Consider the following 15,037-nt stretch of genomic DNA (forward strand, 5'->3'; position numbering starts at 1 on the left):
GGATACCAAATCTTGCAATCCATCCTGAGTGAGTAAGATGTAAATGAGGTAGACGTTGCAGTTTCCATGGGAATGTCTTCAAGGAAACATGTGGAGCGCTCAATGACGGTAGACAGGTAACAATGTCCTTGTGATGTGGGTAGAGAGTCCATAACGTTGATGTGAATGTGTGTGAAACGACGTTGAGGTTGAGGAAAGCTGCCCACTCATGATTCTGTGTGTCAATGTACTTTGGAAGTTTGGCAAGAAGTACAGGCGCGGACCCAATCCTTAGCATCCTTAGAAATGCCATGCCAAATGAACTTCGTCTTCAGCAGCTGTGCAGAAGAACGGCACGAGGAATGGGAAAAGCCGTGAATGAAATCAAACACCTGCCAGTGAATGGGAGCAGGAATCCAATGTTGAGGTTTACCAGTACTGACGTCACAGAGGAGGTTGGTGTTTTAGTCTTCAAGGGGGAAGTCTTCCCAACGGAGCGACGTGCAGGATGTCCTACATTCTTGATACTCTAGATCCTATCGTTGGGCTTCAGCCGAGGTGTTGTAGTCCAATCTTAGTCGAACGGAAGCAAACGTATTTCTTGACAAGGCATCGGCAATGGGATTCATTTCTCCCAGGGACGTATTGAAGGGTGCAATTGTATTAAGCCACGGCGGAGAGATATCGGCGTTGACGGGCGGACCAGGCGTCTGACTATCAATTGAAGGTGTGCACTAGAGTCATGTGGTCTGTGCGAATGACTAAGGGCGTACCTTCTAAGAATGGCGAAAGTGACGGATAGCTAAGTACACTGCCAGCACTTCGCGATCGAAGGTAGAATAACCCGATTCAGCTTTGGACAGTTTTCTGCTGAAGAAGGTCAATGGGCGGGGCGAGCCGTTGACCACCTGTTCGAGTACTGCACCAATAACAATGTGGCTGGCATCAGTGGAGAGAAAGAGAGGAGCATGTGGGATAGGAAAAGTGAAAGCCGCAGCGGTTGATAGGGGCTTCTTTGCATTGCAGAAGGCTTCTTCTTGAAGGGGACCCCACTACAGGTCCTTTGGTTTGCCCTTGAGGGAGGCTTAGAGGGGAGCAAGAGTGGCGGCAATGATTGGCAGAAAACGGTGATTTCTGCAGAGCTTTGACGGTCGAGGGCGCGGGGAAGTCCTAAACGGCTGCTACTTTCTCATGGAAGGGATTTACTCCTTCAGGAATGATGCGGTGCCCTAAGAACGATACTTCGTTTGCGCGGAAGGTACACTTATCATACCAGACTACAAGGCTGTTTTAATGCAGGCGGTTGAGCACGATGCGCATGTGACGGAGGTTTTTCTCTTTTGAGGGGAACACAAATATGTCATCCAAATAACATACACAGAAGGGGAGGTCCCCTAAGAGGCCATTCATGAGATGTTGAAACCTGGCCCCAGCATTACTAAGGCCAAAAGAGGAGTAATTGAAGGTGTATGTACCAAACGGAGTGGTGATTTCAGTCTTGGGATGTCTTCGGGGTTCATACGCACCTAATAATACTCCTTCCGGAGGTCGAGCCTTGAGATAACTTTTGCTTTGTGCAGTTAGGAGGTCATGTCCGCGATGTTTGGGAGGGGGTAGTGATCCGGTTCTGTTTGCATGTTCAGGCACCTGTAATCCCCTCACGTACGGAGGGAGCCGTCTTTCTTTGGAACGATGTGTAAGGGTGATGACCATGGGCCGAAGGCCTTTTGGCAAAGACCCATTTCCTCCATTTCAGCGAACATCTGTTTTGCGGCTTCCAATCGTTACGGTGCCAGACGCTTGTATTTTGCGAAGACTTGGGGTCCTGTTGTCTTGATATGGTGATAAATACAGTGTTTAGCAGGAGCCATGGGCGTTTGGCGAAGTTCTGGGCGGAAAACTTCCCTGTACGACGTGAAAGAGGTGGGCGTAGGCACCCGTGGGTACGCTGATGTGGAGAGCAGTGTTGGAGGGGGTGGGTTGAAGAGGTGTCAACAAGTACTAGTCTACGTTGACCAATCGACGGTGAGTGACATCGACCAAAAGGTGGAATTGAAAGAGGAAATTCGCATCGAGGATTGGCAATGGGACGTTATACACGAAAACTTCCAATTAAATTTACTGTTTCCAAACGATAATGTAAGGTTCTCGTAACCGTAGGTGGGTATCGCAGATCCATTGGTACCTACCATGCAGATCTTGTCAGATATAGACAGACTACTTCGTGTCGTGAAGAGTTCCCTTGGCAAAATAGAACGACAAGCACCCGTGTCTATCAAAAATTGCACGCCCGTTCCTGCATCATGTAAAAAGAAAAGATTAGAAACACAGGAGGCCACCACAACTAGCGATGGCCTACTTACACGTTTTTTGGCCACTGACAATCCTTAGCATATTTTTTCGCGGTTTCCTCGAATCTGTTGTGGTGGTAGTAAAACTGCAGCGAATGGAAGGCAGTAAGTGGGGGTAAAAATCGTTGCTTAGGGTGCTAGTGAGTTGTTGGTGGTGGGTGGCTTTGTTGCCACTTTGGCATGTCATGGGGTAGGCGTGAATATCCTACAGCATTCACGTCAGCTTCTGTTGACGTTATATAGGCGTCCTCTTCTTCAGGAGTGGAGGCGTTCATGAAGGTCTTGAAGGTTGTGAAGTGGCTGTCCATAAGGACGTCGTCTTTGGTCATCAAGTCCTGTATGGGTAAACTATTGACATCGGGTATGGCAGCGCGTTCAGGTTCGGGTAAATGGGGTATCCAAAGGGCATGAAGAAGGTTCACCTCACGAGGAGAGCTGTCTGCGGCAGGTTGCAGGCGAGCGATACTGGTCATTTCCCTGAGGGTGAGCGAAGCCCTTTGGTACCCCAACTGCTATACGGGTGGCTGGCGACGGCGATCACTGCTGCAGAAGGTATGTTTTGAAGGCGTCATACGCTATTGGGGTGTCTCCTTGTTCTCAAAGCCAGTCGGATATTTCTGGGAAGGTGTCCTCGGGTATTGCCACGAGAACATAATCTGCTTTGGTGGTTGAGGGAGTCCCGCCATTGATGCGAAACTTGAACAAAGCAAACGGCTCTACGCTGGCGAACGACGAAAGTTTAAGTGGGGCAGTAGCTGCGCCAACTTCCCATAAAACCAACGACGAAGGGCGAGGGGGCGTGGAAGGCGGGAGGAGCGAGTCGACTTCCCGGGTCACTAATGTGATGAGCCGAACGAGGATTTTGACTCAAAGGCAGGATGAAAGCAACTGAGTAACTTTATTACAGACCACTCGCTTTTATATACAAAAACTCAATGTAACAGGAAATTTCCAGTTCAACCGCCACCGCACTGGTTAACAGTTGGCGGTGAGAAAGTCAGACGTTATTTCAGGTCCTTGTCAGTGCGAGGGGAGAGCGAGGGTGAAAGCATGATATATACACAAAATGAAATGTCGCTACTATGTACGATCATGTGACACATGTTTGTTACATAATGGAGTATCAGGCAATATCATACCAGAATATATATATGTATATATATATATATATATATATATATATATATATATATATATATATATATATATATATATATATATATATATATATATATATATATATTTCATGAAAAGTAAAATGTCATTCTTTTGGGAAAGAGAAGTATTTAATCAGATGGCCCTACCAGTGTTAACTCTTGCATCAGAATCCCAGGCCTTGCAAAAACCTCAGAACATAAGGTAGTTAAGATTCAGACTGCTATGGAAAGAATACTGATTAGATGAACACTAATAGACGGAATAAAGGCAACAAGGCCACGCAAGACAACTATATTAGAGTATATTTCTATAGCATGTAAGAAAATGTGGGCAGACTATATTATGACAATGACAGAAAATAGATGGTCATTAAGAATAATAGAGATTACAAAAGAAGCAAGGGAATGGATTAGAACACGATGGATTCGTGAACAAAGAAAATTTACATGACTATACTAGCATAGAAAAACTATAAACAGACGCAAGTGGAAGGATATGGTTGAGTCCGTTGTACTGCAGCAGGCTAGATACGGCTGATAATGATGATATATTTATATCATCATCATCCTCTCTTATACAGTACCCATTAAAGCAAAGGACCTCGTTTAGATTTCACCAGTCGTCTCTAACCTGAACTTTTATTTCAATTTTTTCCATTCATCATCTACTCCGTGCTTTATAGTCCTCAGCAATATATGTCTGGGTATTCCAACTCTTTTAGTGCCTTGTGGAGCCCCCTTAGAATATTGGTGGACTTCTCTCTTGGGGAGTACGAAGAGCATGCCCAAACTATGTTCATATACCCTTCATCATGATCTCAACCACATACGGCGCTCGAATATTAACTCTTATAGTTTCTTTTCTAATTCTATCCTGCCATTCAACTGCAAATATACGTCTGAGGCTTTGTTCTCAAATATACTATATCTATTGGAGATTGTTTCATTGTTATGCCATGACTCATGGCAATTGAGTAACACTGATCTCACTTAACTGATATATAGTCTGATTTTTATATGTAATTTCAGGCGATTTAAATTCCAAGTTTTACATAACATACCCATTGTCGGATTTTCTGTTTTTTTTTTTTTAATCTTTCACAAAACTCTAATTGTAAACACCCAGTATTGGAGATCATATTTCATAAATACTTAAATGATTCTACCTTATTCATCCTTTCTCATTCCGATGATATTTCATTTTCTATTGCATACTCCGTTCTCATCATCTCTCTCTCTTTCTTCTTTTTATATGCAGCCAAACCTCGTGTGGTATGATATGCATTCTGGTAAGCAATCATTACAAATCCTGTGGTAATAATTGATTACAGATGCAATATCACAGAAACATCTTAGACTACTATAGTAAAACACTTTTCTATTAACCCTCTAATAACGCTGATATAATCTAGTTAATCCTTTGCTGCTCCTATGGAAATATCTCACATATAGCACCAATTATGATATTTTGAAAGTTTTCTGCTAACATTTTTTTTTTGGTTGGTGCTATCTCTCGAAGCATATATACTCTCTCCTTTAAAGCTTCATATTAATATCTTAATTGGTATGGCAAACCTTTTTCTCCCCCATTCAGCCAGCAATTTAACACTACGGAATTTATTTCCTCTTTTTTCCCATATATTTAAAACATACCTGAAATTTATCTCCTACTAGAAAATGTTTCTCTATATTTATAAATGCTGTTCCTAGTAAGTGCAGTACCAAATATCCCGATTATATTTCCACCTTTATTTTTTTTTGTATTTATGTCTATATATTCGAGCAGAGCCGTATTCTTTACATTTATTATTCAAAGCATATTTTTCATATCTTTAGTGCAATATGCTTTTATAATTCTATTCCACAACATCATTCTCTGCTCATATATTCCAAAAGTATCTGACACGTCAGGGGCTGTCAATACATAAAAAAGAATTCCCTCATAGTGACTCACAGTAATTATTCTTTTCTCTTCAATATCTGCCACTTTGATTGAGTAGTCTATTATATTTATGCTTCTATGATCCAATATTTTGTCCATTCCTACCCTACCCTAACTCTCAAGTATTCTGCCGTTCTATATGGAATTGTTCATTGTTCTTTGTGTAGCAATGAAAAGTTACCCTTTGTGTATTGGAAATTGATGATCTTTATGTAAATTAATATCAATAGTTATAAAATATAACTTATTATTATTATTATTATTACTATTATTATTATTATTATTATTAATTGCTAAGCTACAACTATAGTTGGAAAAGTAGGATGCTATATGTTCAGAAGCCCCAATGGGGAAAATAGCCCAGTGAGGAAAAGAAACAAGAAAAATTAAATATTTTAGTAATAGCAACAACAATAATAAATATTTCCAACATATACTATAAATGCTTCAACAGAACAAGAGGAAGAGGAATTATATAGAATAGTATTCCCGAGTTTACCCTCAAGCAAGAGAACTCTAATCCAAGACAGTGAAAGACCATGATGCAGAGGCTATGGCACTACCCAGGAATAGAGAACAATGGTTTGATTTTGGAGTGTCCTTTTAGAAGAGCTGATTCCCATAGGTAAAGAGTCTCTTCTACCCTTGCCAAGAGGAAAGTAGCCACTGAACAGTTACATTGCAGTAGTTAACCCCTTGAGAGAAGAAAAATTGTTTGGTTATCTCTCTGTTGTTAGGTGTGTGAGGACAGAGGAGAATCTGTAAAGAATAGGCCAGACTGCTCGGTGTATGGGTAGGCAAAGAGAAAGAACCGTGACTAGAGAGAAGGATACAATTTAGTACTGAGTAGCCAGTCAAAGGACCCAATAACTCTCCAGAGTTAGTATGTCAATGGGCGGCTGGTGCCCTGGCCAACCTACTAAATGCTGGTTATCTCTTCCCCCTTAATTGTTTGATATTTAACGATAATCAAATTAATATCCACTCTTATATTAGTAATTTCAGTGTTCAGACTGAATTAAAATTAACCTAGAGAAATGTTATGATCCTTGCTATTAAGCAGGTCTCTAATTAGAATATGATGTTACGTTCAGAAACTGTCAATTTCTTTGTTATATATTTATTCAGTTATTAAACTGGCGTTGACTCGCTTATAACAAATAATTATAGTATTCACATTTTACCTGAATTGACGCCAGTATGTGAAGTATGTTCACGATTAATAGTTTTACCATTATCTTATCTCTTGATTTTACATTATTCTGTTAAAAGGTGGTATTTTGTTTCTGAGGAAACTATTTCAATTATATCTCCTAAATGAGTTCTAATTGATATCCTTCTTCCTCGTGGGATCTTGTCACCTAACTAGTCATTTTTAGTTCTAATTTTATCAGTCTAATTTTGATTCACAGAAACGAGTGGTCATATGCCTGTCAGTTAAATATTTTCCTTCCTACCTGAAATTTAGATGGAAATGCGATAAAGATTTTGGGAAACTGATTTCCATTTCGATTTTTTTTTAATCGAAACATTTCGAACTCTTTTAATCTAATGACCATCTTTTACAAAGTCTTTTACTGACTCAAATTTCAAGTGATTTAATGCTCAACTTTGGGAAAGGTAAAGTGACAGGATTGATGAAGAGCTGGCTGTGAATTGAATTTCAATATTTCTTATATTAAAAAGGAACTTTTTAAACCATTAAAGCGTAATAGCATCACGTTCCTCCTTGCATGATTCAAATTTGTCGGATCACCTGAAGAATGGGGACCCCAACACAATGGGGTCGCTTAAATTTAGGTGAAAAAAAATATGGTCTGTTTTCTTCAGGTCGGGAATTTAAGTTTAATAATGCGACCAAACCTAGCCTAACCTAAACTAACCTATTAATGGTAGGTACGATTATTTTTTTTTTTTACTGAAATAGCACGACAATACGCGTTCAATTAAATATGGATTGTTTTTATTGATAGCTGTTACAGATTCAAAGTTAGTTTCTAATTACCAACTACCTACCAGTACCTTTATACTCTTTTGGTAATTGATTATTTCATACTGTGCCTATTTATGATCTTATATTTTTTTTCTTGGGGGGGGGGGGGGGGCCTTACATTAACGAAAACAAGGATTCGTCGGATCTCACATAACCCGAACTTTAAAAGCCTAGTTTTCGTCCGTATTAAGGTAAATAAATATTACATAAAGAATAAATATATAATGTAGCCCAGAATAGGAACGCAGTTCCACAATATATTATTATAATGTATTTGAAATTATGGAATTGCAAGACTCAATACACAAATTAGTACATTTAAAAATCATAACGACCAACGCACAGGTTGAGCTTAACTGACATACATCTTCAGGGTATAAGGGTAAGAGAAAAGACAAATAAGTCGAGATCCGAAAAGTCTACAAGCAAAATGAGTAAAGCATTCAGTGAATATTGATTAAAAAAAAAAAAAAAAAAAAAAAAAAAAAAAATTTATACAGTAGTTAAGTGACAAAAGACTCAGACGATGGAGAATATTTTATTATAGATCTTTTAAGAGACAATATAGAAATAGTATCTATAGAACACAGAGAAACCAAGCAGGGATATATAGATAAAGAGAAATTGTGATGGGCAGGACATTAATCATAGGAATACCTGCTATACTCGTGGCAATTTAGGTAAAATATGAAGGCGTATAATTGTTTAATTATACTTCCAAATACTTGCAGGTGAGTCAAGTTCGGTTAAATGGATACAGAAATATACAGAAAGTAATTAACGATATTCTATTTAAAGACCAGTTTAACAACAGGGTTCATGACCTTTCTCGAGGTTCCTTGAACATTGAAATTACTGATAAAAGTGTGGACGTTAATTTGATTTTCGTTAAAGAACAAACGGTTAGGAGGAAGATATAACCGGCATAGAAATATCCCACATTTTATGAGCATCGATCTTAATTTACCAAGAAATAAACAATAGAAATGCACGAAAGGTAATTGTTCATGGCTACAAAAAGAACAATAAACAATTCTATATTTAGCTGCAAAATATCTGAGAGTTAGTGTAGGGATGGAAATAATGTTGAGTCATACAAGTATTGATATATTAAAATACTTAACCAATATGACAGATATTGCTAAGAAAGGAATTATTACTGTAAGTTACTGTGAGGGATTTTTAAATGCATTCATTACTTTTAATATGTCAGAAACCTTGGGACCATATGAGCAAGGAATATTGACGCGGAATATAATCATACAAGCATATTGCAGTAGAGTAAAGGCAACCCAAATATTCGATAAATTTTCTAAATAAAAAAAAAAAGAATAATAGACGTAAAGAATGTAGCTATGGTCCAAGATATAGACATACATCGAAAAAAATAGATACTAGGATGTGTATTTGCTCATAACATCGTTTATAAGTAAAGGGAAACATTTTCCATTACAAGATATGTTTCCGGTATAAGATTTCCTGGGTATAGGTGTAATGGGTATCTGCGAAACAAGAGGAAATAAATGTTGACGTTTCGAAATCCCCACTGAAAGAGGGTGGGGGTGGGGGGTGGGTGGGAATTGGAATTGGTTGGCCATGATAATTATAATATGTAAATTAAATCGTAAAGGAGAAAGTATGAGTATTCAGACCTAGAGAAATGGTTCAAGAGAAAGCACCGCCCACATAGAAAAAAAAAGAAGAAATTGCAGATAATTTTCAAAATACCATAATTGGAGCTGTTTGGAGGGAATTACCAATGGGGAGGTAATAAATATTAAAATAAAAAAAAGTAAAATAGTTTTTAGATGATTAATGGAAAAGAGGTAGTTGTAGTCTACAAAGTTTTTTGATATTGCTTGTATGATTATGAATTACGATTAACTTGAGAAAGGAATTAGCATCCATCACATCTGGAAAAAATCGAAAAAAAAAATGACTATTCGGTATCTCTAATTTGAAATAGGATAGCAAGAAGTTGCATTGCGTCCTTTATACAGAGGACTTACGATGATTAACTTTAGTAAATAAGAGTGAATAAAGAAAATATGTAGTGGGATGTATGTCAAATGAAGAAGACATTTACGGTGTTATGTAACCATTATCGAATTCGGAGAGAGAGAGAGAGAGAGAGAGAGAGAGAGAGAGAGAGAGAGAGAGAGAGAGAGAGAGAGAGAGAGAGAGCGCATTTACTGAAGAAGTATTTCTAAACCCCAAACGTAAACGAGAGTTAATGTTGTATCTAGAGATTTAAAAATCCTTACAAACGCTTCACTAGACAACTGGGTTCTGGGGAAATTTTGTTACAAACAAGTGAAATGGTGTCCAATAGAGAAAAGATTTGAAACTGGGAGTAAAGCTTCCACAACCCTTTGAAAACATTATTAATGTTTCTTTGCTGTGTCCTTTGACTACCAGCCGCTCTGCTTTGTTCTTTGATTCTTTGATTCCTTTGGTCTCTTCTATTGTAGCCATTCAGTATTGCTTTTTAGTTACATTCAGGAAAAAATATCCCAAACCAACAGTATAAGGCTTGAAATAGTTCAGTAAGATATTGACTTTGAACTTCCCAATTACTTTATGATATATATAATAAATCCTTAGAGGGCATAAAAGAACCATATACATTATACAGTAAATATCTTCCCTTATAAAAACTTAGATATGAAAATATAAATGGAGTGGTTGCATTGCCGTATTGAAGGGAAATATATTAATGATTGAAAACATTTGATACAAATACAATTCATGAAATGCTCAGTCCTTATGTAACTGACAAAATGGTAAGTGATAGGAAGAGAACACCTGCCACGGTGCAGTCTACAACTTATCCTATTGATAGGTCAAATCAAGCAAACAGAAAAGAATATTTATTTATATTTGAGATATGTTTAGTTTACAACAAAAAGAGACAAAGCCCCATGATTCTACGGTTGAGTTGTCTGGAAAGTGTAGGTTTATATAATATAAAATATTTAGAGGTTTTACAATCTAGGCAAAAAAATAACGAAAACAGTTCCATCACGATATCATCCTAAGAAGAATAGAAAACATGCAATGTAAGGAGTTTAAAGACCTTATATAAATTACCTGAATTCAAGATGCTGTTTTTTCAATTTCAGTGCTCTCAAGCTTCGTATCTTACCTGTTTACTTACCTCATTCTTTATCTGTGTTCCAAATAAGAGTTTTGAAAACGGTATACCACTATTTTGAAATACACTTGTCTTAGGAGTTAAAATCTATCATATTCCAGAGGGATTATCATGCCAATTTGAAGACTGTATTCTATAGAGATTGATTTTCTTAGTAGATCTTTGAAAAACCTTTTGAAACCATCGATAAAATGAATATTTTTTTTTATTTCAAAAGTCTCTCTATGATAAATTTTATTCTGTCAATAGAGCAAGTTTCATTTAAAGTTTTGTATCAAGTCACTCTTCTATCCCTACTATGTTTTTTGTTAATGAATAGAGAGTTACCTTCGCAACGAGTTGAAATCCTATAGAGCTGGCACCTTATTCAATTGATATTACGCAAGTTGTAATGGCTTCCGAGATCGTCTTGCGTACACTGGAAGACCCCCACCCCACAGAAATTTTATGGAAGTGAGCATCACGGGACCCGGTTAGTTTATTACAGTTTACTTTCGTCTAATGTATGGACCACAGGAATTATTTTTTTCGATGGGATTGAAGCAATATTGGATTAATTAGTTCTGGTATACTTGGTAGGTAGCTAAGAAGTGCGACCGGTTAGGCAAATGACTGCAGATTATTTTTCTATGGGGGACTTCGTAAAATCATTAAAAAGGCTTTATTCACTAGTTTATAACCTCAGTGATTTTTCTTTACTGGTAACGTTACAAAGAGTTCTACTTTTGCTATTATAGGGTTACCTGTTTCAATGTACAGTTGTCAAACGTCTCCTTAGTTCCCCCTTAAGTGAACCGGAACTAATGTAGCCAACTGTGCCATCGCTTCAAAAGTGTAATCTACTAAGCTTTTGTATCAAACTGACTGATTTAGATTTTTTCAGTAAATTTATCATAGTTTTTTAATCTTAAATAATAGAAAATAAACAGTAAGCAATAAAAATAATTTTAGTTTACATCGTCGTTTCCACCAGAGCTAAAGAGACAGAAAGGGAACAGTAAAGGATTGAAATAAAAGTAAGCACAGGACACTTTTTCTCTTTATCACGCGTTACTATGCGCCTTCCACAACACTTTCTTTGAATAAAATATTCCTAAAAAGTTAGCCATCTTATTTCTGGCATCATATATAATACGTGGAGTTAGAGCTGTAATAAATTTAGAAATAATCTTGAAAATCTTTCATCTTTTTGTTACCAACTGTTCGACTTTTTTTTCTTCCTTCCCCCCTCTCTCTCACTACCTCTTCTTTTTACATATAATTCAATGGTTTACTTTATAAAATGATCATTCATGGCAGCAGTGTTATAAGTAATTCCATCAAAGTCCAAAATTAGATTTCGAACTCACCTCAATGCAAACAACCCACCCTGAAGTACATGCTTGTAATAAAACATTTATCGCAATAAATAAAATCCTGTGTACTCTGGTATGTAGTTTATCGATATTAACTAATTTTATGGATGGTCTAATGTCTTTTAGATGAAGAAGATTCTGTTGTTCAGATAAGAAAGGTAATCTGAGAAAGAACTCAAAGCTTTAATCGAATTTTCATTTATTGAGGGTTAAAAGGTGCGTCAAACCCTGAAACTATTCTGGGTCGATATGAGGATTGATATATAAGAAAACTACAGACTGATTATGGAGAGAAGATAGAGTAGAACACTCCAGATCAAATTAGCATTTATGAAAGTAGAAAAATATCATTATCATCATCAACGTCATATCCTCCTACGTCTATTGACACAAAGGGCCTTGGTTAAATTTCACCAGTCGTCTTTATCTTGAGCTTTGAATCCAATACTTCTCCATACATCATATCCTACTTCGCGCTTCATAGTCCTCATATATGTAGGGATAGGTCCTCCAACTGTTCTAGTGCCCTGTGGAGCCCATATAAGAGTTTAGTGAACTCATCTCTCTTTAGGAGTGGGAGAAGCTTACCCAAACCGGAGACCGGACAATTTGCCGTAAACAAATTTGCCGTAGGACAATTGATTGTAAGACATTTTGCCGTAAGAAAAATTGCCGTACGGATATTTTGCCGCAAGGACATTTCGCCGTAAATTGTATATGCTTTGTCATGTATAGATTAAAAAAAAAGAATGAAGAGAGAGAGAGAGAGAGAGAGAGAGAGAGAGAGAGAGAGAGAGAGAGAGAGAGAGAGAGAGAGAGAGAGAGAGAGAGAGAGAGAGAGAGAGAGAGTAGGGTCGTTATGAATTTTGACACCCGTTGTTAAATGTTTAAATGAGGTCATTACAAATTCGGTAGTTTACCATATTTTTTACTTTATTTTAATGGAAATGTGTTATGTAATTCCCGAAGAATTTGCGTGTTTACAGAACGGAGAAAGATTTTTACTTTATGATAGTGGAATGGAAGATGAAAACAGAATGTTGATCTTTGGTACGATTGCATGGTTACACGATCTAGAAAGACATACAAATTGGGCATGAGATGGAACATTTAAGGTTTGTCCTCAAATCGTCTAACAGTTACATATTCTACATGTCAACATAGGACATGCATGCATCCCACGAGTTTACGATCTCCTTCCGAATAAGACTAAGGAATCTTACAATACGTTTTTTAAAAGGTTAAAGATTTAATATCGAGTCCCTAGAACCTGAAAATCTAATGATTGATTTCGAACTAGCTAGTATTTTAATTCTTTTTCTAACATTTTCCCTTCTGAAAATGTAACAGGCTGTTATTTTCATTTCTGTAAGAATGTTTACAGAAAAGTGACAGATACGGGGCTTAAGGTTCGATATCAAAGTGACTGTGCTTTTAATACAAAAGTAAAGTGCCTTATGGCACTTGCATTCATACCGCCTTCAGACATCATTGGTGCATTTATAGAGTTCGTTGATGACGATGACTTACCACAAGAACTAGTTGCATATTATGAAACTCATTACATTGGGGGAGAGAGAGGGAGGGGACCTCGTCGTCGTAGAATTTCTCCAACTTTTTCTATCGAACTTTGGAATGTTTATCAAAGAACCATAGATCAGTTGGCTAATACCAACAATGGAGTAGAAGGATTCCATAATGCGCTTCAAGCATCTGTCACCAATACGCATCCAAATTTATGGAAACTCATCAATGTATTGAAAAATGAAGAATATCTTTCTAAAAAGGAGATAATCGATGCAGAAAGAGGTGAACCAGCAGTCAAGAAACAATAAAAAAATGTTTATAAGCACATACTAATTATTGTCAGAGGTCATGATCAAAATGCAAAACAACATTATTTACGAGCAATTGCTATAATCGTACATGATTTTTAGCTTTGAATATTTTTTAGAAAACTTTTTAAATAATTTAATGAATACAAGAAAATCAATGAAAAGTGATAAATATACTTGAAGATAACTATATGAATATAGTTACATTGATTTCTACAAGAAATAAGCTAAAAACTAAAATATACATTTTACGGCGAAATGTCCTTGCAGCAAAATATCCATACGGCAATTTTTCTTACGGCGAAAAGTCTTACAATCAAATGTCCTACGGCAAATTTGTTTACGGCGAATTGTCCTAGCTCCACCCAAACCATCTCCATCTACCCATCACCATGATCTCATCCAAATATGACACTAGAGTAATCTCTTTTATAGTTTCGTTTCTAATCCTGTCCTGCTGTTTAACATCCAATATTCATTTGAGGGATTTGTTCTAAAATCTATAAAATGTGTTGGATATCGTTTCATTGTCATACCACGACTCATGTTAATACAGTAACACCGATATCACTAAACTGATGTATAGCCGGTTTTTTTTTTTTTATGTAATTTCAAGACATTTTGATTTCCAAATTCTACTTACCCGAGCCATTATTTGATGTTTTTTTTTTTTTTTTTTTTTTTTTTTTTCATTAAACTCAAATTCTAAAGATCCTGTATTAGAGATCATAACTCGTAAATATTTATATGACTCCACATTAATCCCTTCTCATTCCAATGATAGTTCTTCCTCCATTGCGTATTCCATTCTCATCATCTCTCTTTCTTCTAATTTTCTTGAGCCTAACGTCATGTGATACTCCATGTATCCTTGTAAACAAGCATCGCATACCGTTTGGTGTTATGATAATAAGGACAGCGTCATCAGCATACCTACCCAGTCTTATCCTTATCCACCATCCACAACTGCTCTAAGCATTACAATATCCATGAGTAGGATAAGCAACATAGATGACAACACATTTCCTTGGAGTACTAAGCTGTTCGCAGGAAATTCATTTGATAGGACTCCATTAACATAAACTTTTTACTTACTATGCTCATGAACCGACTTAATCAAATTTACAAATTTAAGAGGAACTTCATTATAATGCAAGACTCTTCACAAAATAGGCCGGTGTACACTCCATCTTCTTCTTTATCTACATCTTTTCCCACTTGTATGTGAGGTCGATGTTTCTGGTTAGCTCTCTCCATCTGCCTCAGTCCCA

At 36.9% G+C, this 15,037-nt stretch overlaps 1 protein-coding gene across 1 annotated transcript in view; it reads right to left on the minus strand.

Annotated features, from left to right (window-relative positions):
- Positions 1 to 2,467: 2,467 nt before the first annotated feature.
- LOC137639628 (uncharacterized) overlaps positions 2,468 to 15,037 on the minus strand; it is a 12,909-nt gene continuing 339 nt past the window's right edge. Inside the window, exon 2 of the mRNA XM_068371886.1 lies at positions 2,468 to 2,630. Within this exon, the coding sequence (XP_068227987.1) occupies positions 2,468 to 2,630 (163 nt within the window). The remainder of the gene's footprint in view (positions 2,631 to 15,037) is intronic.

Source organism: Palaemon carinicauda, chromosome 4 (assembly GCF_036898095.1).
Source record: "Palaemon carinicauda isolate YSFRI2023 chromosome 4, ASM3689809v2, whole genome shotgun sequence".
Classification (NCBI taxonomy): Eukaryota; Metazoa; Arthropoda; class Malacostraca; order Decapoda; family Palaemonidae; genus Palaemon; species Palaemon carinicauda.